The 22,064-nt window shown below is 42.3% G+C and overlaps 4 protein-coding genes across 5 annotated transcripts; 2 read left to right on the top strand and 2 right to left on the bottom strand.

The window, feature by feature from the left end:
• Positions 1-4,053: 4,053 nt before the first annotated feature.
• LOC127759819 (3-methyl-2-oxobutanoate hydroxymethyltransferase 2, mitochondrial) lies at positions 4,054-6,485 on the top strand. The gene is made up of 5 exons (XM_052284041.1): positions 4,054-4,645; positions 4,743-4,949; positions 5,044-5,190; positions 5,684-5,734; positions 5,849-6,485. Exons 1-5 carry the CDS (start codon positions 4,118-4,120, stop codon positions 6,113-6,115), a joined length of 1,200 nt encoding a protein of 399 aa, XP_052140001.1. The 5' UTR covers positions 4,054-4,117; the 3' UTR covers positions 6,116-6,485.
• Positions 6,486-6,921: 436 nt separating this feature from the next.
• LOC127773479 (3-methyl-2-oxobutanoate hydroxymethyltransferase 1, mitochondrial) lies at positions 6,922-9,396 on the top strand. The gene is made up of 5 exons (XM_052299549.1): positions 6,922-7,507; positions 8,126-8,332; positions 8,434-8,580; positions 8,817-8,870; positions 8,978-9,396. The coding sequence occupies exons 1-5, from the start codon at positions 7,067-7,069 to the stop codon at positions 9,227-9,229; spliced, it is 1,101 nt and encodes a 366-aa protein (XP_052155509.1). The 5' UTR covers positions 6,922-7,066; the 3' UTR covers positions 9,230-9,396.
• A 282-nt stretch (positions 9,397-9,678) lies between these two features.
• LOC127773463 (uncharacterized) lies at positions 9,679-14,782 on the bottom strand. 2 transcript variants are annotated; one of them, XM_052299531.1, is made up of 9 exons: positions 14,259-14,782; positions 13,146-13,237; positions 12,488-12,567; positions 12,239-12,280; positions 12,037-12,164; positions 11,455-11,635; positions 11,186-11,364; positions 10,452-10,700; positions 9,679-10,219 (listed from the first exon to the last, which is right to left on the bottom strand). In XM_052299531.1, exons 1-9 carry the CDS (start codon positions 14,657-14,659, stop codon positions 9,976-9,978), a joined length of 1,596 nt encoding a protein of 531 aa, XP_052155491.1. In that variant the 5' UTR covers positions 14,660-14,782; the 3' UTR covers positions 9,679-9,975. The 2 variants fall into 2 exon arrangements, with proteins under 2 accessions (XP_052155491.1, XP_052155500.1); XM_052299540.1 differs by having other exon boundaries at positions 10,452-10,679.
• Positions 14,783-14,979: 197 nt separating this feature from the next.
• Positions 14,980-21,649, bottom strand: LOC127773455 (uncharacterized). The gene is made up of 9 exons (XM_052299522.1): positions 21,465-21,649; positions 21,164-21,380; positions 20,417-20,641; positions 20,058-20,314; positions 19,367-19,596; positions 18,945-19,070; positions 17,820-17,999; positions 16,978-17,115; positions 14,980-15,785 (listed from the first exon to the last, which is right to left on the bottom strand). Exons 1-9 carry the CDS (start codon positions 21,577-21,579, stop codon positions 15,471-15,473), a joined length of 1,803 nt encoding a protein of 600 aa, XP_052155482.1. The 5' UTR covers positions 21,580-21,649; the 3' UTR covers positions 14,980-15,470.
• Positions 21,650-22,064: the final 415 nt, after the last annotated feature.

Raw genomic sequence — 22,064 nt, 5'->3', positions numbered from 1 at the left:
CGATCTATAATTCGATTACACTATTATGTTCATTGCAATTAAATCTTTATAACAAAATCTTACAAGACTATATTATGATGAAAAATATTTATGTTGTAAATTACTATTATTATATATATTAGTTATTTTTATCATATATATATATCTATTAATTTTATATTTTATTAAATTACTTTTTAGATATTCAGTGCATGATCAGTGTACTTTATAGGTTAGTTTTATAATATGTTGATTAAATTTAATTTCTAGATAGACTTATGTTTTTATCCCCCATAATAGATTTACTTTTGATGTCGTGACAAGTTACTTTTATAATATATGTAAATTATTTTTAGGTTTTATTGAATTTAATTTTATATGACCAAGAAGTAATTTAATAAAATCTAAAAGTTATTTAGATATATTATAAAAGTAATTTGTAACTTTTCATAAAAAATATAATAATGTAAGATCTTGTTATAAAAATTTAATTGTTACGAACACAATGATGTAATTGGATCGTAAATCAGATGAGTAATTTAAGAGAAAACTTTACAAGATGAAAAATAAACATACACTGTTAAGTGTACTAGTAGTAACCTGATCTGAGAGTGATATCGCTGGTTATGACAATCCAATATACAACCCTATCTTAATTATGTCCATAAATAAAAGAACACGACTACATAGCTAGTGGCCATCTATGAGAGCAAAAATAACCCCAGTACCCCCACACGAAACCCACGTGCCTTCAGTATCTCTCCGCCACCCGACAGAGTCCACTCTCCACTGTCCATAGCTGCCTTCGCCTGAGTTCGACTAGGATACATTTGCACCATATAGTATCATTCACCAACTCGAATCAACACACACTAGACACGCATCTAATTTGCACTTAAGTAGTCCGATCGGTATCTGCATGCGCCTGATCTCCACGTTGCGCTGCATGAAACGCGTGACGTGAACAGGCCAGCTACCCGGGATCTCTCATGACGATCGACAGGTCAGGTCGGATCCGTATTAATCTTCGCTCCAAATATTTACCAGTTGTAGGGGTAGGTTTCCCACTGCATGTCAAATATATATGTCATTGCTGACACGATCTAATTAATTTGTCTATGTCACGCTAAACTAAACAAGCGTCTGCGATTTTTACGGCGAAATTTGGAGTAATTAAGTAAAAACATTTTGGCTTGTTGCTATAATGCATCGAGCTCAATCTCAAAGTTTCAGAGTCCTGTCAGTTATCACCACGAGGGGTTAGTTAGCTGTCCATGTTTGCACGCGTCCCGACTGATCATTAAAAAAATATTTCTTGTTAAAGATGGAAAGGGAAGCAAGTATAGTAATGACCTGGAATCTGATTGCCTTGCTTGATTTGGAGATGTCGAGTCACCATGGTCTCATGGATTATTCCCGGACAAGTGAAGATCAGATCTGATGTGAACTCTTCTTTTCGAACAAAACGATGGGAACTGGCCTGCTACCACTATTTTTTTCCTGGAATGGGACGATATGAGTCTCAGCTGGCGCTCCATTATTTGCTAGAACAGTGATCGATGCGATCACAGCATGGGCTACGGGCTCCAACCATGTCACCAACCAAATACTGCCTCCGTCCCATCCCAAAATAAGTAGAGCCGTAAGTACAGAACGGTCAAACGTTAAATACAAACAATACAAATCACACTTGTTTATTTTAGAATAGAGAAAGTAGTACTCAACAATAAGAGAAAAACGATCTTTTTTTTAAGAAAAAGCTAAATTGATTATTTGTCCGATGATTGTTTGGACACCTAGAAATTATCCATATGAAATCTAATTGCGTCGTTGATGCCACTACATTTTATTCGTAAGATAACCTAGTTATGCTTCTAAACTAGCTCACAACCAATGAACAAAGCCTATAATATTACAAGCTTTAACTTTTAAGGGTGATGGATCGAGCGCTTGAAGTACGAGTAACTGTCCACCTTTGCATGGAAGGTGGCACCACTGAGCATCCCAACCTCATCGATAACCAGTACGGGGAAGTTTTATAGTGGATGTGAAATTTTTAGTTCACATCATCAACTCATTAATTATAAGAGACAATATATATAACACAAATTACCTCTAACACATTTGCCCCAATACATCATATTAATTTACTTTATTTGTTTCCTATCAATTCATTGGTCTCTTGTTCTCATCTCTCTTGGAGTTTGTGTAGAGATTGCCCCTTGCATGAGAGGTGGCACCTTCTCTCACACCTTTCATATATCTCTTCCACGTCATCACGTGAGCTTACATGGAACCTGAGGACAAGTGTGTAGAGGCTTATAGTACTTGCCCTAAGAACGTCACTGCTCTTTTCAAGCGGCGAATCTTCTCTTTCATCGGTCAATTCGCTAAGCCAAAGCCTCATTACCACCGCTTTGTGAGATAACCTTTTACCCTCGCTTCCTTTTCTTCTCTCCTGACCTATAATATTAGTTAGTCGTCGTTGCCTCGCCATGTCCCCTTTTGCCCAACTTTTCTTCACACTTGACCGGAGATGGACTTTTTTTTCCCTCGAGGGGACATCCACTCGTTTTGTACATAACGTTTAAAATATCATCAAAAAAATTTGACAATAATTGTTAATATAGATCATTATATGATATATCTTTGCATAAACATGCAAGTTAAATTTTGACCTATACAATTTGAAACAAAAATAACAAATTTGACCATGAATTAGGTGTTTCATAGTCAAATTTGATATTTTTGTTTCTACTTGTATAAGTTGAATTTAAACATGCATGTTTATGGAGTGATATATCACATACTGATCTATCTTACTTTTTTTCAAATTTTTTGATGACTTTTTAAGAGATATGTAAAAATGAGAGGATATCCTCTTAAGGGATGATTAGAGTTTCCCCACTTGACCTATGCCCACAACTTCTTTTTCTTCTCCCTTGACCTTACCCCTTTCGCCTTTCCCTTAACCTCTGGACAACTAGATCCAATCATCATAAATTTCTCTTTGTTGGAAAACAACATCGAGTAGAGCTAACGGTGAGGACAATTCTCATCATGTCAAGTCGAAGAGGATTTGAAAGGGGAACATGATGATGGCATACCTAAGAAATCCTTAGGGGCAAAAGATCTAATAATTTGCCAAATACAGGCATCTTGTTAAAAGCAAAATAACTATGCAGCATTTGGTAGGAAAATCTAGGAGTGGCTATTTTTCCATAAGATAAAACCTAGGTAAGCACATAAGTGACCTTACTCTTAGGGATTGTATTTTCATACCAATCTTGATGATTCCACTTAATTTTTGAAATTATATGGGATGAAGGCACATCCATATTTCTCTTTTCTTGATGCCGACCCGATTTAAATGATCAAACACATCCAGCTATCATCTTTTTCAAATCATAATGGTATCTAGGGCCATAAGCGAAAATGGTATACTTTCACTGGCCATTGATCGTTGGCGGTAGCATTGGCTGTTTAAGAAAACTTAAAATGTATGTCAGAAAAAGTCCATTTTGTAGTAGTGTCTTCCATTTTCCTTCCCCCTCAGCTGCACACCATGCACGATGGCTCAATGCCTCCACTAGGGTTAAAAGTCGATTTAACTTTTCAGAAACTTTTAGTCGATTGGTAAATACTCACTCTGTTTCATATTATAAGTCATTTGACTTTTTTCTAGCTAATTTTTTTTAAGTTTTATCAAGTTTATAGAAAAATTTAACAACATTTAAAATATAAAAACTGTTTCATTAAATCTAATATTGAATATAGTTTGGTAATATGTCTATTTTATGTTGAAAATAATACTATATTTTTCTATAAATTTGATCAAACTTAAAGAAGTTTGACTAGAAAAAAATTCAAACGACTTATAATATAAAACGGAGAGAGCAGCAAAATGAACGGCCTCGACATCATATAACCCCAGCACTTCCCACGCCTCTATAAAATTTTAGTTTTCTTGACGTGGATCACGCGAGCTCAAATTATTGACACATTCTAGACCAGGAGAACTTTTGCTATATATATATTCGTGTGCCTTTGCAAATCAAGGTCACCAAACTGCAGCTGAAATCCAAAGACCTAAGCTTACCAGTAGCCCACTAGGCATCCGGGCTCCCGAATAGCCGACATGTCTTTCTCCCGCCTCCTAACCCCAAGAATTCTCCTGGACACCACCGCCGTGTTCCCGCCAAGCAGCAGCGTCGTCGCCCCGTCGCTCTCCCGCCAACTACGGTGCACGCGCACGGGTGGGTCGCCGCCGGCGCCGCCGCATAGGCTCGTGGCGCGGCGGGCGATGAGCAACGGGGCGGCGGAGCCGGCCATCTACGGCGGCGGCGGCGGCGCACAGCAGGCGGCGTCGTCTGCTGCGGCGCGGCGCGTGACGCTGGCGACGCTCCGCGGGAAGCACCGGCGCGGGGAGCCGATCAGCATGGTGACCGCCTACGACTACCCGTCCGGGGTGCACGTCGACGCCGCCGGGTTCGACATCTGCCTCGTCGGCGACTCCGCCGCCATGGTCGCGCACGGCCACGACAACACCCTCCCCATCTCCCTCGACCTCATGATCGAGCACTGCCGCGCCGTGGCGCGCGGCGCGGCCAGGACGTTCCTCGTCGGCGACCTCCCGTTCGGCAGCTACGAGGCCTCCACCGCACAGGTAAATCTAGATTCTAGACGCGGACGCCACGCCACTGATTAGCTCGACGACGAGCAGCACACATGAACTGAAATTAACTGACACGTACGTATCGTAGGCTGTCGGCTCGGCGGTGAGGGTGATGAAGGAAGGCGGCGTGAACTCGATCAAGCTGGAAGGGAGCGCGCCGTCGAGGATCAGCGCGGCGAGGGCCATCGTGGACGCCGGGATCGCCGTGATGGGGCACATCGGGCTCACGCCGCAGTCCGTCAGCGCGCTCGGCGGGTTCCGGCCACAGGGGAAGACGGTCGAGAGCGCCGTCAAGGTGCGTGTGAACGCGTCGCGCGCGGCGGGGCACGGCGCGGCGGCGAGCGTGTGCTAGCTACTGATCATCGATCTGGTTGATTGCGCACACGCAGGTCGTGGAGGCGGCGCTCGCGTTGCAGGAGGCCGGCTGCTTCGCTGTCGTGCTGGAGTGCGTGCCGGCTCCGGTGGCGGCGGCGGCGACATCGGCACTGACAATCCCGACCATTGGCATCGGCGCCGGGCCATTCTGCAGCGGGCAGGTTCGTCCATTATTCGAGCAGAGCCGGTTGCCATTCTTTACTTTCTCAAGTTTTCGAAAAGAGGAACGTATTATATGTACACAAGCTTTGTATATATTCTCGGTGCACAACAACTAACAAAATATCACAATTTTTTTTATTAAAAAGAATCTACATCTACCAATAATCACTTACGTGGTTATGCATAATGGGCATCTTCGGAGGACATTGATACGGTTGCACAGCTGTAGCAACTACAGTATCAACAGCACAAATCACACTGCTTTTTTTTATAAACAAAATCACACTGCTTATACGGTTGCTACTGCTACAGCACAGCTACCGCCATAGCCGGCTGCAGCGTCGTGTTGCTGAACAGGGCCCAACGAAAACTATAATTCAGACACTTATATCAACATTTTTTTTAAACACCCAGTACAAAGTTTCGTTTTAATATAAAAGTAAAAAGAAAAACATTAAGTCTCATATCAACATATTTGAATTTCTACCGCAGGTCTTAGTCTACCACGACTTGTTAGGGACGTTCCAAACAAGTCATGCCAAGGTAAATGCCACCTTCTTTTACTGATCCGACCTAAACCATTTTTTACCCGTTACGATTTTGCTCTTTGAGCTCATAGTACTGAACTTCTTACTCTATACCTGACTACATCTGCAGGTCTCGCCAAAATTCTGTAAACAGTATGGTAACATTGGGGACGTGATTAACAGAGCTCTATCAAAGTACAAGCAAGAGGTGGAAACCCAGTCTTTTCCGGGTCCTAGTCACACGCCCTACAAACTAGCTGCCACAGATGTTGATGCCTTTCTGAATGCGCTGAAGATGAAGGGCCTGAATGTGGCTGCTGATGCTGCAGCCGATGCTGTTGAATATACAGATGAGAAAGAGATAAATGGAACGCCGCAGCTCAAGGTCTATGCTTGATTGTTCCTAGCTAGCAATGGATGAATAGCAATATGGTTTGATTTATCGCAAAATAAATAAATGATTTGGTTGCTGAATGAAGCTGAATCTGAATCTGAAGAGTGAAGACCCATCAAGTGTTATGATCTTCTTTAGGTGTATTTGACCATGGATGCATGGGGATTTCTTATTTTTTAGGAAGTATAACGTGAGTGTTGTATGCATGAAGTATGTATGGGGAGTGCACTCAAACCTATCAGATAGTAGATTCCATTGGTGACAAAGTTATAATTATGTATTCTGTAATAAGTTCATCGTATGCTATTGTTGTGGTTTTGGAATGTGTTCAGCAAAATTTGTAGCAAAGTAGTGCTCCTACTTTTTTATAAGATAGTCGCATGTTTATAAAATTATATTAGATCCCGCAAAAAAAAAGATATTAGAAAAAATGACTTTAATGAATGTTCACTTTGATGGCCTAGACCATGTTAACTACATAAGTAAATTTCACTAAACTACAAATGTTCTTTTATCAAACTATCATAAAACGTTAGATTTGATACATTATATCATAAAAATACATATTTAGTGCTAAATGTATTAAAAACAACATATTTATCAAACTGCATATTGAGGTTCGAGGACATCTTTTTTTTCCGCCCCAAACTAAGCCTCAACCTGAGGGACCTCAAGTGAACTTATTTCCAAACCATCCACATCGGTTAGGTTTAGGTGGGCTGAAAATCCAAATATCCTGAAACCAAATACCGGCCCAATGAAACTACATATTCACTCGTGACTCGTCGTCACCCGTCCCAATCCAAACCCCCACCCAAAACCTCTCGGCATCCCACTTGTCCCCGTCGCTCTCTCTCTCTCTCTCGCCGCCTCGCCTCGCCTCGCACCAATCACCACACGCGCACCGCGCACTCACTCGCCGCGCGGCGCGGCGCGGCGCCGCCTCACGCGGCGATGATGATGATGATGCGGCGGGCGTTCCGGCACCTGGCGCGGCAGCAGCGGCGGCCGCTGAGCCACGTGCCGGAGTCGGCCGTCTACGGCGGGCCGCGGCCGCAGGATGTGGGGGCGGCGGCGGGAGCGGGGGCGGGGGCGGGGGCGGGGGCGGCGCGGCGGGTGACAGTGACGACGCTCCGCGGGAAGCACCGACGCGGGGAGCCCATCACCGTCGTCACGGCCTACGACTACCCGTCCGCGGTGCACGTCGACTCGGCCGGGATCGACGTCTGCCTCGTCGGGGACTCGGCGGCCATGGTGGTGCACGGCCACGACACTACGCTCCCCATCTCGCTCGACGTCATGCTCGAGCACTGCCGCGCCGTCGCCCGCGGCGCCACCAGGCCGCTCCTCGTCGGCGACCTCCCCTTCGGTTGCTATGAGTCCTCCTCCACGCGGGTACACGCGCCTCTCTCATCATTCACCCCATCGATGCTATGCCGCCGCGTTGCCGATTGATTTTGTTCCACATCTGAATTTTGATCTGATAGACGTTATTTTAACTCTTTTTTTTTCTCTATTCGTGTTTACTACTAGGAAAATAGCTATGCGAGTTCATGCAGGATGAATAAATTTTGGTTGTCTTGCAATGTTATTTCTGTTTGGTACAACGGGGATGTCAATAAAGGCACAAATTTACCCCCTTGTGATTACAAAAGCAGATAGTGTTTGGTTGGCGATGCTAGCATCTTATGTGTTCTAAGGAATTTGATTGATATTGGTTATTCTTATCACAAAGTTTCTGCTATCAGATGAAGTTTATTTTATACACAATATATGTAGTACTTGTGTTATTTTGTTCACCTTTCGATGACACATGAGAAGTCGAGACTTGAACTGTCAGTAGAGCTCTGTTTCTTACGTTCAGAACACTAGCATATGCTGAAATTTCAGCTCAAAACAGTATAAAATAACCCAAAAGATCAGCTTGCCAAATACTTTTAAGTATTTCACATGTATGCATATGCATACATATGAGACATGAGATTTTCATGGTGTATGCTTTATTCGTAATAGGCTGTTGACTCTGCGGTGAGGGTGCTAAAAGAAGGTGGCATGGACGCAATCAAGCTGGAAGGAGGTGCACCCTCGAGAATCAGTGCGGCTAAGTCTATTGTGGAGGCTGGAATCGCTGTAATGGGGCATGTTGGGCTCACGCCGCAGGCTATTAGCGTGCTTGGTGGATTTCGACCACAAGGGAAGACGGTTGATAGTGCTGTGAAGGTGTGGTTCTCTTGATTTTGTTGGTTACTTGGCTCTTAGCCTGATTCATGTTATTTCTTCATGTATAGATTTGCCCCATGCTGTTCTGCTTGTTTGTGTAGGTTGTGGAGACAGCACTTGCCTTGCAGGAGGCTGGCTGCTTCTCGGTTGTGTTGGAGTGTGTGCCAGCTCCTGTGGCAGCTGCTGCAACATCAGCATTGCAAATCCCAACCATTGGAATTGGTGCTGGACCATTCTGCAGTGGACAGGTTCAGTTATTCAGTATACTTCACAGTTCACACTTCTACAGATATATGTTCATTTTCCTCAACAGTTTAGATTAAGCCAGTTGTATCTATTCTGATTCTTGCATCATTTCTGTCAATGCATGTGTAATTTTGTCCTTTAGCTTCCTTGAATAAATAACTTCAATAAAATCTGCTACGAGACCTTGTCGAGTATACAAATTTTATGAAGCCCTCATGCCGAAATATTTGTAATGCAGGTCTTAGTTTACCATGACTTGTTAGGGATGATGCAACATCCACACCATGCCAAGGTAAATGACACTTGACACCATCCTTTCAATGTCAGTAAGCAGCTTTGCTTTGATGTGAGTTGTGCCGAGCTGAACAATTTGTATAATCGCTTACTGCTCTACTGCAGGTCACACCGAAATTCTGCAAACAATTTGGAAATGTCGGCCATGTCATCAACAAGGCTCTATCGGAGTACAAGCAGGAAGTGGAAACCCGGAGTTTCCCAGGTCCCAGCCATACGCCATACAAGATAGCTGCCGCGGATGTGGATGGCTTCGCGAATGCGCTGCAGAAGATGGGCTTGGACGAGGCTGCAAATGCTGCAGCTGCCGCAGCTGAAAACGCAGAGAAAGATGGAGAACTACCCGAGAACAAATGATTTTTTTTTTCTGTTGGTGGCTTCGAGCATCAGAGCCTGCCACAATGTCGCCACATCTCTCAATGCAATCCTGCCAAGGCTGCAGGGGTAACTGTTGTCGGAAACGCCTGCACAGTGTTTGGGTAATCTTTCCTATGCCCTAACGTGAGTCTTAAAAAAAAAAAGACGATGACATCGATCCCCTGTCCGGGCAACTATAAACTGGATGTTTGGGAGCGAATTGCACATCTCAACGTATTCTTGCTCTGAGTGACGATTTCGCATCTATCTCGACACCACCCATCATGGGATGCACACGCTCTGAAAGGAAGCACATAATACACACACAGATGCTATCCAGCTACTGAAAGGAAGCACCTTAATGCATTTCTCCAGCCAAGCTAAGAACAGAACTAAAGAATATGCTGTTCCAATGCTATATATTCACTCACCATCTAGTACATAACTAATTCAGAAAACAAAACATATTTTCTTGCTTTCTGGACTCTGCTCTACATACATTGATAAAAAATTCTATGCACACAGCCACCATATGACACCAAAGTATATCCGGAAATCCTAGAAGTGGCAATATACAGATTTACCAGACCTGGAAATCCTAGGAAGTGGTAATATACATTTACAGAACTATAACCTGTTCTTCCAGATTAGCATTGTAACATTGACTATCATGGCTGGTTTTGTTAGAAATTCAGTATGTGCGAAGTGCATAAGCTGCAATGTGGACCAGGAGCACTTCATCAGTCTCATGTAGAGCTAATCTTAGTTATCCTTGAGTAATCGCCAACGTTGGCAACAAAGAGTGGGTCTTTCTCGTCGCTAAAGATAGTCTTCTCGCCTGCTTGTTCTAACTCTTTAGTCAAGTCTTCCATTGTTTTCTTCAAGTTGGCTTTGCTCATCTGTCCACCTTCGCCCATTGAGATACCAACCATCGTGATTTTGGGGAGAAGTGGGTTGGCTTGTAAATCATTGTTGATGCTGGCATCACATCTGTTCATCAAACAAAGATGATTTGAAAATTTGTGCATAAATATAACCATAAGAAAGATTATACAAATAAACAAAGCGACTTATTAAATAGATTATGATAAACATTAAACAAACAAAGTACAACCAAAGCACAAAACCAAAATTGAGGCTATTGTATAGAAACATGATTCATAGAGTGTACACTTCATGTGCATGACAGCAAGAGGGAAGGGAAAGATGAGGAAGAACAGACCTTCTGAATGCTCTGTCTCTTCCTTGTGCTTTGAAACTTCTATCATGACCTGGCCATATATTAGGAAGCAGGTTGCTAAATGGGAAGTGAGATTGGCCATTATTTGAGTTTTCATGTTTTCCACGGTTGCTGTTATCAACGTCTGACTCCAAAGTTTCTGGTTGTTTACTAATTTGGAAGCAATCAGCATCCTTTGAAGCAGTAAAACTACTACTGGCAGTAGCAGCCCTGTCAATTGCAGCAGCAGTCCTGAGAGTGAATAAAACAAGAGAAAGGCATGAATGAAGCAAAAGGTAGAACTAACAGATACTGATGAGCTAGTTAAATTAGTGTAGGCTATCAATGAGTATTCACACAAGAAAATAACAGGTTAAATAATTTGTTTCAGTATCTCAGGAAGTTTGATTATTTTTTAGGTCTCCAATAATCAAGTTAACCATTTTTTCTCTCCTCTTCTCAAGATCTCAGTTTTTCAACAACCTTCTCTGTACACTAAACAAGGTCATCAAGCTACTGAGCTACTAGAAGCAGCTTATTTTAAATATGTGATAACCAGGGTACGTGTAGTTAAAACTAAATTCAAACATGTTAAAAAAAATCATAGAAGTATTTCATGACCAATCTAAATCAGCTTGGCCGTTAATCTCCCTCAAGTTAATAGCAATCAACGAAGCACTTCTATATTAAAAAATGTAAGAGGCGTTAAATAATTTAAACATGCATTGAGGATGCACCTTTCTTCAAATGAATCAACGACATAGGGGAATTGTGGCTGTATGCCAGTAGCTTTTCTCAACCACTTATTTCCTAGAAGCATTTTATCAACAACATCAAGAAATTGAATCTCCGCTGCTTTTGTTACAACATTTAGCGGTATCCCAACTGGACCAATCTCATTCATCAACTCTTGTACCTACATCAACATTTCCTAGCAATTTGAGGGGACCAAAAAAATTGTAGAAGAGGTTGGAGACATCTCGTGCATAGCTAATGATCATATTACCTCTGGGGGCTCAAGGAAACTGTCTGCACTTTCTTCCATCATTTCAGATGTCAAACTATCATCAACAATATCTCTCCTACGCCGTGTGTGGCGATTTTGGACCATTGAGTGAAAATGTTGATCCATTGAAGCTTCAAGAATATTGTCCAACAAGTTTTTATCAAAAAAATATGGTGTATACCTGAAATTGTGATCAGCAGCAGAATTCATATTGTGCTTTCAAACAAATACTGAATACACCTAAAGGATCTCCTATGCTTTCTTTCCTATCACCAAATAGAAGCATCCACTCCGAACAAGAACTGCTATAGATGGCAAATGGAACTTCACTGAAGAATCCACGAATACAAGATAACATTTTAGTTGATCAAGTATAAGTAATCCAAACATTTTGGCATTTGACAGAAATCAGCACCTAATGTTGAGTAACGTTTAAGAATAAAGAATAAATCAATGTTGTTTGGTTCACAATGCTGTCAGTTCATAGGAAAATGAAGCTTATAATGAACATCTGTGGAAAAATATATAATTGCTTATTCTTCTCAAAGAAACAGTAAAAAATATCAAGAATTCAATCCATACCATCTAATTCCATCATTCGTTGCCACGGCAATATTTAAGTTTTGAGCACTAAAGACGGGGACACCATCAAGTTTTTTCCTTCTTCTCCTTTGAGGAAGAGACTTTAAGAGCTTATTGGCAGCCTTAACCTATAATGGAAAAGGTAATAGCCTCTAAATGGCACGTTCAAATTTATGCAAAACTGAAATATTTCAGCACAAACCTGCTTTTCACTTGGAACAAACTGGAACATTTGAGGTTTTTCCTGAAAAATAACAATTACAGGGAATATGATGAATACAAGATGCTAAATGTTTGATACGCAGATATGAAAATGACTAGCATAGTGTATGTGTGTGTGATGGGTGATAAATAAATATACTACGAGATCCAGAGTAAAAAAATACATACTACAAAAAATAACATAAAACATTCAGGCAAAACCTCATATTAAAAAAATCATCATACCTACCTTGAAATGCTCGTATGCCACATCAAGGCGACAAGCCCCCACCATACCACTTGGCACATTTAGGCGCTTAACATAAGATACTGAATATTTTAAACCAAGTTAGCTAAAATTATTCCCTCCAATAACTAAATGTTTGAAATACTAAGTTATGTGAAAGCCAGTAATCAGATGTATCTATATAATGCAAGGAAAATTTGCTCAGGAATGCAAAGTTATTTCTAGAAATACAAGATCCAAACCTGAAATAACTATATAACACAGAAAACATAGGCCAGAAGAATAATTAAGGATTGAAGAAAATGGCCTGCCCAATAGGCAACTCTGGATTACCAAGTTTTTGGTGTATCAGATGTGTAAGAGGTGGGTCGTGGGTGGGGTTGTGGGGCTAGGCTTCAGGAGAAGCTAGAAAACACAACTATAATTGGTTTTCTGTTAGTTTTCTAAGCCCGAGTGAAAGCAAATTCTAGGCAAACAGATTTGCGAGATATTTGCTACAAATTTTGAACTGAAATTCTATGCAGTGCACAAAATCTCCTCTATCAAATCTACCCCCTAATAGAGCTGTTCTACAAGGTGCCTGCTGTACCACCTCTATAATCCAATAAGTTCATGATGCATCAAGCAACAAGAAAACAGAGTATTTGATAACAGAAAATACCTGCATCATTCAAATCCATAAAGAACCTAAATACTGGACCATTTTCACTCTTCTTCAATGGCGATAAGATCCTTTTGAACCACATAGGAGTCCTGAGAAAATAAATTTGAAAAGTGCAATTCAGTAGACAACTAATACATTATGATGCCATTATATGTTACAATCAACAATTTGGATTGTTATCAGATAGTGTGAGTACTAAGTAGGCAAGCCAATTCAACAAAGTAGAAACTTGCAAATGATACTCCCTCCGGGTTGATAATATTTGTCGTTTTGGACAAGAGCACGGTCTCCAAAAAACAACTTTGACCATTGTTTTCCATTATAATATGTATAAAAGTGTTAACAAATATATGATTTTATTAAAGTACTTTTTAAGACTAATATATGCATGTAATCACCATATTTGAAAGATAATGATTTTAAAAATGATTCATAATCAAAGATTCTAAAGTTTGACCTCACCCTTGTCTAAAATGACAAGTATTATCAGCCCGGAGGGAGTAGTATTTCAGTATCTGAAGATTTAAAAAAAAAACTATCTCAAGATTAAAAAAAACTAATATTTACATTTCACTGTATGCACATCTACGGTTACAGGCTTGCAGCTTACTGAAGTTGCTTCAGGTTATGGAGTATCACATACAAGGCTCAATCCCACTTTGGTCTGATGGTCAGCAGGTTCTAGAAAAACAAAAACCAATACAGCCTGAGCCTGCCATGTTGGCATTTTATGTGCTGGCGTCAAGGTGGACAATATGCCCAAACGTCTGGTGCGAGTTGCAATATTGGCACACTGGGTTAGATGGATTAATCAATGTAATATAATAAAACCACTTCTAATGAGAGAATCAATTCATGGTAGCGGTAAGCAGGTAAGAATTTCTCCTAGATTATGTAATCCACTTCTAAGAAGTGCATAGTCTAGCCGTCTAGCGCATAATTCTCACTCAGTCAAAACAGGTGAAAAAACATTTCGTGTCAGCACTCAGCAGTAACGAAGGCCCCAATCTAACATAGGGCAACATCAACAGATACACTGCTGCGAGAAAAAAGGCCAAGAACAAACTGCGCAGGAAGCAAACCCTCCACGGGAGGAAATGGAAATGGTACCTGCTAGCGAGGAATTGGGGGAGCTCGAAGCGGGTGGTGACGGCCATGAGGCCGTTCCCGGAGGGGTCGAGCATGGTGAACACCTGCCCCACGAACGCGGGGCCCCCGCCCTTCCCCAAACCACCTCCACCCCCCGCCTTGCCGCCTGACGCCGCCGCGGCCATCCGCGCCCCACGGTTCGACTCGGGGGAAGCCGCGGCGGCGGAGGCGGAGGAGGAGGAGGTGATGGGGAGGATGAGAGGGACGGCGAGGTGGGGAGCCGGGGGCGAGGGCGAGGGCGAGGCGGAGGTTGGGGACGGGGACGGGGAGGGGAGGAAGGGGAGGGTGGAGGCGAAGGCGTGGAAGGGGTTGGACGCCGACGAGGAGGTGGTGGTGGTGGTGGTGGAGCGGCCGCGCGGCATGGCGGTGGATGGCGCCGGGAGAGAGCGGCGCTGCTGTTAAAAAAGTCACGGTGGCGATGAGGGGTGGGAGAGCGTTTCGTTGGATTTGGGCTTGGAATCTGGGGGATTTGCGGGTGGTGGGTGCGTTGCTTCGGCGAGGGATTAGCTTAGCACGCTTTTGGCTCTACCTCGTGTTGCCTTCTCTCCTCTACTGATTAATTACTCTCCTAATCTCATCTCCTGTGAGGTGTGAGAGGCTAGGGAGGTTGATAACTTGATTGATTTCGAGTCGTCTAGGATTAATTAGCTGCAGTGCAGTAATTGGTTAAACGTTGTTTCAAGTCAATGCCTTAACATCCAGATTATCCGTACAAAAACACTAGTTTTATTTTGTTAGGTGAAGCTCCGAATGGGTCGAAACTCAGAACACCTTTTGTCTATTCTCTGTACAATACAGAACATGATTTCATCCTGACATATAAGTTCGATGTCATACTCCATCCATTGTGCTTTGTCGAAAACACTACCACAGCCGTTGCCTTCAGGCTTCGATAATCGAAGCAGAGGATGCACCTTTCCACGGTTCTCAGGAGAAATTAGTATCACCACATCACGGTTAGATTGCTTTCCTTTCTTCTCAACAATCAGCAAACGGCTACCATCTTGATCACTTCGGTGCAGGCAGCAAAGCTAGCTAAACCACTGGCTACATTTTTTGACTGAAACGCAGCAGTTTCTCTTCCATCAGCTAGGTCACCTTCATAACAAAGCAACCACTGAAGATTGCCGCCCTTCTGTAGGGTTAGCTCGTAGTACGTCGTGCCAGCATCCTCTATGACGTAGTGGGTTCACATACTGTTGTCCTTTTATCTGTTCTCATCCTGGTATTGATCCTAGGACCGGTATTCCTGCTGTTGCTTTTTACAGTCTCTTTTCTAGGAATGGAGCGCTGTACAACCCGGATTGGTATCCCTCCAATGTCGAAATCTTCTTTGAGAGATTTTGTCAAGAACCTTATATCTGTATCAGATAGCTGAACCTTCCCACTCATAAAGGCAACGAACGTCGGTGGCCGTGCTTTCACCTGAGTGAAGTACTTCACTTTTGGCTGGGTAGCTGAGTCTTTCCAGGAATGTCTGCTCATAACCTGTCACGGGGAATTCAAAGGAAGACTAATGTAAATGTCGAAGTGACATAAAAGACTGGCGATCAATAATTTAAACATGTGGTCAAAGTAGAGAATGGCAATGATATCTAATAAGAACTAGTCCTGAGAAAAAAAAAAGAACTATGGAAATCTGACATCCCTAAGTACAGATGGCTTAGATCAACCACTACAGTACAAATTGATATTTCTGAACAACCCCCTAGTTATTCCATTTTGCAAGCACAAAATCCCACCTAGTGAAGGTAACTCACTTTAATATGCAGCCATACACCATCGAAATTCAATCTAACAGCACATATTTAAGTTACTACTCCCTTCCAAGAATATAAGGATATCTGGAGGGGGGTTTTTTAGAGAGATTAAGGTTGAGGTGAAGGATGGTTGTGATTGGTTGATATGGGGAAGTAGATGGGGATGTCCTCAAATTATTGGACAGATTTCAAACTCTAGATGTCCTTGTATTTCTGGACAGAAGGAGTGCTTGTTGCTATCCTACATTTACATCACTTGCCATGGTTGTTAAGGCGTAAGGTGACCTGAGGCGATCCATCCTCGCCTTACCGCTATAATCCACACTATTAGTAGCAATTAGAAGAGGGAGAGAGAAAATTAGCCCTGCAGACCAGCCCAGAAAGCTCATGTCGCCCACAAAGCCCATGCCACCCAAAGTTCAAAGAGATAGCCCTAACACAGTGTCAGGTGAGTCTCTCCTCTCACAGCACCACCTTGATGTCGCTTCTTCTTCCTTGCGCAAGCTCTTCTCCTCTTTCTGCGCTCCTTCCATGCTGATTCAGAATGAATCCAGCACTCCACTCTGCATGTGCTCCTTCCCTGACTTGGATGGATCTGGCTGCTCCCCTGACTCAAATCAATCTGGTACAGGGAGAGAAAAGAAAGGTAGTGGAGACCAGAGCTAAGGGGGAGTAAGATGGGGGATGACATGGAGCAGAGAACAAGGAAGAAGGGGAAGTTGCTGCTGCCTTAACCTCTCCCTCTCTCCCTCTCTGTGTTATGCCCTTAAGGCGGAGGGACGCCTTGACCCCTGGGAGTGCCTTAGCGCTATAGCGACGCCTCAACAACCATGTCACTTGCAATTCCTACTTGTCACACACCCTAAAAGCAAGTTCTGTAATGCCAATGTAAGCACCGAACACTTGAGCAAGATGTTTACCTTACGCAACCAACGGTTCAGCCGTGAGGTCGACAACCTTAAACACCATTTCTCATAAGTATCTATAACCTGGCGCATGACAGCAATCCGCCCCCTACCCTCCAATGCAGACATAAACACAACTGGTATTCCTGTAACCTGCCAGAAATAGGAGAAGATTAGTATATTTTGTCACGTGGTCCCCTGTCAAAATATGAAGCAAACTACTGATATATTCTGGTAAAATGGTTCACTGTCATTCTCCCTTTTCAGTGAATCAAAAGTTATACGAAATGCACTGGAAAAGCAACACTTCATATTTCATAATGATATTACTACACTAAATCATTAATAGATATGCAACGTGCTCTGGAAAGGTCAAAAAAATAAGCCAGAGATTAGATTGCACATTTCCAGCCATTAGCAGACACTAAAGAAATCATGGTTTGTCAATCAAGAACATGGAAGATCCATCAAAATGAACCTCAATATCTACATTCCGTCAGTAGACAGAGCAAGACATCTCCATGTGCAATAACAACCAAAACAAAGAAACTTCAATCTTCCATTTCTCGTACTCCATCGGCAAACAAAGTAAAGCATCTACATGAGTAATACTCAGAAAGCACTAAACTGATAATAAAACATCAAGCTTGTTGCTGAAAAAACTGATAATAAACTTGGCAAGGTTTCAACTAAAGAACAAATAATCAGAAAGCTTTCCCAGAATCAATTGGAAATGAAAGTCTCCAAGATAATTAGATAATACTTAGCAGAAATTACACAAAAGTTTCCAGTGTCTGTGCAATCATGTTAGCAGTATATAGGTCAAGGTTGTAGGTTAGTACAACAAGAAAGCAAACCTGGGGAATAACTGTCTGGATTTCTTTAGGAACAGCATCTATCACTTTGTCAAACAATGGTCGGTTTTCCCTAAGAAGATCCATTTTGTTGACAATCACAACAAGTCCACGACCTTCTTCTATTGCTTGCCGTGCTATCAGAACTTCAGGGTGATTCATGCTACTTTTAGACTTTGCAATCTACAAATTAATAAAGATTTGTTATGGCATTGGCCGTTAAAAATCAAATGACAGCAAATGCATAGACATGCAAAGTATCAGACTGGTATATTCAATTTAAACATTGACTATGATGCTTCTGATGCTTACTAGTTTGAAATAGGACTGACATTACAACATCAAGCTTACAAAAACTAAATTCAGTACATTAAACAGAACTACGGTTAAGAAGTAATAGTATTGAGGAGGCGATTGTTACAAAATAAATGACTGTACAAAATATTACTGGCATTGGACCAAATTTCACATGTATTTTACATAAAAAGGTGGTGGCACTCGCCATAAATGTGAAAAGCACATCAACTATGATTTACAACCACCAACACATCCAATACTAGCACTTTAGTAGTGCAGCCCCATGACTAATGCAACTTAGTTTCTAGCAGAGTACATAAACAACATTAACATGCTTGATGAGGTTGTTCATCCTGTGTCTGACTCGTTGTACTTGGCAAGTTGACATAGAACTTAAGCATATCAAGGTTAAAGAGCAGATAACCCAGGTGATCTAGCAAATGCAATTGGTAAAGAAGAACACCACAATCAATTGAGTTATTGTTTATTCCCTCAAATATTCAGACAAAAGTCATACACATGTAGTGATGCCTCCATTAGCAAATCATGGCTTGAGAGGTTGAAATGTTGAATAGCACGCCCTGCTCAAGTGCAAATCAGGATTTTTTTTCCACATTCCAAAGGGGCATGAATATATGCCACATTAATAACATGGCACCAGAAACCCGTAGTAAAAGATATTCACTTGGAGTTCTTCGTTATGAAAAAAAAAAGACACAAACTACAGAACAGGGGAGCATTGAAAATGTTATCCCTTAACCATATAGAAAGAAGCATAGTAAGAAATATGCAGGTCATTGGCTCAGAGCACATCAGGATGAAATTAAGTACCTTTTCTCCATCCAGAACAAGAGCTACAATATGAGCTCTCATCAGATTCTTTCTTGACTGCACCACGCTCAACGATGCTGGACCTTTCTCCTTTCCTGACCTTTCCATCCAACCTGCAGTGTCCACCTGCACCACGAAAAAAAGGAAAAATGAAAATGATGACTCCGTTCAGATAAGTAGCTTGCATGGACATTATGATATGAGCTCCTAGATTGCACCATGCAATCACAACTTTGAGTGAATTTGACACACTCCAACTAGATAATATTTTTAAACAAATAATCATTATGTTCTCGCAAAAAGGCTGTGTGACACATCATAGTGTAAGACCACTAAAGTTCACAACACAAGCACATATATATATGGCCAATACAAGAAATAAAAGTGAAAAATATAATATTGAACTCATAAAAAGGAATTACCAAATATACAGTTCGATTGTCAAACTGAAACTGAGTCCGAATAGAGTCCCTTGTTAAGCCTGCCTCGGGGCCAACCAGAACTCTTTGTTCTTGCAACAAGGTATTCAGCAGGGTAGACTTCCCAACATTAGGACGCCCAACAATTGCCAATTGCAAAGGTAACTTGCTTTCATCACCTTCATGGGCTTCCGTCTCAGCCTCAGAGGTAGGGTCATCTTGGTTGAGTCCATCTATCATATTTGAGTGTAATTCATGAATAATTTGTTCATAAATGGCAATACAGTTTGCTTGAGAGAAAGTATAGCATTATAAGCAAACACAAAAGACTATTGCCTTGAACTCAATAGGTTGTGGTCACTCATTTGTTGATCCCTCCATAACAAACAAACCAGTTCCTCCAGTAATGTGCATGCAAATAAAAAAATAAGGTAGTCCCAACTGTCAAGATATCATTTCTACTTGGGCAGAATAAAAGGACAGATTTACCAGATGAAGATATGATATTGTTTAGAGAAGCCTTGATACCTAAACATTCTGCTAAGAAGAATTCATCATAGAGGTGAATATTGTACTAAATGTCTCTCGATCAGTATGACAGTAGAAGGTAAAGATGCTTGACCAAGGAGGAAGCATGGAGTCAGTCATGTTACCAAACATCAACACAAATGATCAATAACAAAAGAGTACTTACTGTTTGTTAGCTGAAACATGTAGTCCTCAAACAATGGCCTTAGTGTCTCATAAAGCTCTGCCATCCCCAGGCCTGTCTCTGCAGATATTGCAACTGGGTCACCAAAACCCAACCTATGGGCTTCTCCAGCAGCCGCAGTCAGCACTCCATGCTCATCAAGTGACTCAGATTTGTTCATTGCTACAATGGTATGTATCCCAGATGCATGTCTCCGCAGCCATTGTCCAACCTCAAGATCCAGTGGCTGCAGACCATCCCTAAACAGAGCATTGCTCTTTTAATAGGCAACAAGTGCCAACACTTAAAATTGACTCAACAATGAGAACTTGAAAATTGAAATCAAGCCATAGCCTACTCACCTGACATCAATCAAGAAAATAGCAAATTGAGATCTAGCTAACACATTCCCAGTCATGTCAGCTGTTCGAGCAAGGATGCTACCAGATGTTGCTGCTGTCTCAAGTCCAGCCGAGTCAAGCACACGGAAACGGAGATCACCAAGCTTGGCAACTCCTTCACGAATGTCACGGGTGACATGGTCCCCAGGTGTATTGTACACCAATGCCTCCCTCCTTCGTATAAATCTAGTTTCGATAATCAAAACCTCTAAGTCAGAAGCAAACATTTCAAGAGAACAAGATAGTGGCAAACAATGCACGCTGCAATGCCAAAGCGCATAAACTGATCAGAGTAGTACAATGATGAGACATTTGTCAGTATGTACGCAGACCAAATTGTGGTGAATGATTCATGAAATGATGAAATACATAAAGCTTCCAAGGAAACGTACCAACATACTTGATGTAATAAAAAAAAATACATAATAGGTTGCATGCGTTATTGCAAAATGCAAAATGTTAGAGAAGGTAAATACATGCTATCATAAAAATTAAAATGTGTATGAAAATACAAGTTAAGTAAATTCAGAAAATGATAAGGGGTTTAAATGTGCAGTATCATTAAGATGGCGGCAACCATAAGTTACAATTGTAAGAAAGGGTTATCTTGCACCGCGAATTTTCTACTAGTAGGAAGCGGTAAGAAAACAAAGTGGAAATGCCGACCTCACGATACACAAGCAAACTACGAAGGGGGGCGTCTCTCACCGGTTGAATAGGGCGGACTTGCCAACGTTGGGTCGGCCGACGAGGATGACGGTGGGTAGGAGCGCGGCGTCCACCTTGGTGAAGTCGAAGCGGGACTGCTTCATGGGGTTCTTCCTGGCCTTGCCCTTGGGCTTCACGGGAGCGGTCGACTCATCCGCTACGGTGGAGTACCCGAATCCGGCGGAGCCTGGAAATCGGGAGAGGAGAGAACTCCGGCCTGCGTTGGGGAGTGGGACGGTGAGGCGAGGAGGGAGGAGAGGGTTTAGGGGGTTTGGTTCGAGAGCGGAGAGGGGGGACTTACCGAGAGAAGGAAGAGGCGGGAGGCTTCGAGAGGACGGGAGGGGACGGTGGTGGAGGAGGGCCGCGGCAGCTGGACGGCTCCGGCGGAGGGCGGCGCGGAGGATGGCGGCGGCCATTGAGGGTAAGCGGGACGGCGAAGCGAAGCTGGGCTGGGCGCTGCAAAAAGCAAGTGCGAAAGGCCCAGGCGCCCAGCGCCCCTGCGTGACTACTTTGCGTCCCTCCGAGACAATTTAGCCGTAAAACTGGTGTAATCTAACGAAGATTTACCGTATAAACTTATGGGATAACACAGTACTACCTCCAACATAAGATATAAATATTTCTAACTATAAATATTTTTTATAAACACAATACAAACGGTAATACTCGCGGAATTCATCATGGATGCCTCGCGGCACACCCTATCCCCTATAAGCATATATTGAGATTGACAAAGTCATCATAACCGTCTTGCTCGCTGTGTACATGTACATCCCGCTATTACTGAAAAATAATTAGACCTAAATACGAGCATTTATGCTAAGTCGACTTGAACTCGAGTGAGCTGGTTCCATCACACGGAATGTAACCAGTTAAGCCATACTCACTTTGTCAAACTATG

This window comes from Oryza glaberrima, chromosome 1, assembly GCF_000147395.1.
Source record: "Oryza glaberrima chromosome 1, OglaRS2, whole genome shotgun sequence".
Classification (NCBI taxonomy): Eukaryota; Viridiplantae; Streptophyta; class Magnoliopsida; order Poales; family Poaceae; genus Oryza; species Oryza glaberrima.
The sequence above is the reverse complement of the archived record's forward strand: the minus strand, read 5'-3'. Positions and strand labels throughout refer to the sequence as shown.

Excerpts from the sequence above, each read along its gene's own strand:
- LOC127773479 (XM_052299549.1), top strand. The coding sequence starts at position 7,067 with ATGATGATGATGATGCGGCGGGCGTTCCGGCACCTGGCGCGGCAGCAG. Across the intron at positions 8,581-8,816 it reads GACCATTCTGCAGTGGACAG|GTCTTAGTTTACCATGACTT; the intron begins GTTCAGTTATTC and ends TTTGTAATGCAG. Across the intron at positions 8,871-8,977 it reads AACATCCACACCATGCCAAG|GTCACACCGAAATTCTGCAA; the intron begins GTAAATGACACT and ends GCTCTACTGCAG.
- LOC127759819 (XM_052284041.1), top strand. The coding sequence starts at position 4,118 with ATGTCTTTCTCCCGCCTCCTAACCCCAAGAATTCTCCTGGACACCACC. Across the intron at positions 5,191-5,683 it reads GGCCATTCTGCAGCGGGCAG|GTCTTAGTCTACCACGACTT; the intron begins GTTCGTCCATTA and ends TTTCTACCGCAG. Across the intron at positions 5,735-5,848 it reads TCCAAACAAGTCATGCCAAG|GTCTCGCCAAAATTCTGTAA; the intron begins GTAAATGCCACC and ends CTACATCTGCAG.
- LOC127773463 (XM_052299531.1), bottom strand. The coding sequence starts at position 14,659 with ATGCCGCGCGGCCGCTCCACCACCACCACCACCACCTCCTCGTCGGCG. Across the intron at positions 12,281-12,487 it reads TGGCATACGAGCATTTCAAG|GAAAAACCTCAAATGTTCCA; the intron begins GTAGGTATGATG and ends GTTATTTTTCAG. Across the intron at positions 11,636-12,036 it reads ACGAATGATGGAATTAGATG|GTATACACCATATTTTTTTG; the intron begins GTATGGATTGAA and ends TCACAATTTCAG.
- LOC127773455 (XM_052299522.1), bottom strand. The coding sequence starts at position 21,579 with ATGGCCGCCGCCATCCTCCGCGCCGCCCTCCGCCGGAGCCGTCCAGCT. Across the intron at positions 21,381-21,464 it reads CCCGCCTCTTCCTTCTCTCG|GCCGGAGTTCTCTCCTCTCC; the intron begins GTAAGTCCCCCC and ends TCCCCAACGCAG. Across the intron at positions 15,786-16,977 it reads TGAACCGTTGGTTGCGTAAG|GTTATGAGCAGACATTCCTG; the intron begins GTAAACATCTTG and ends TCCCCGTGACAG.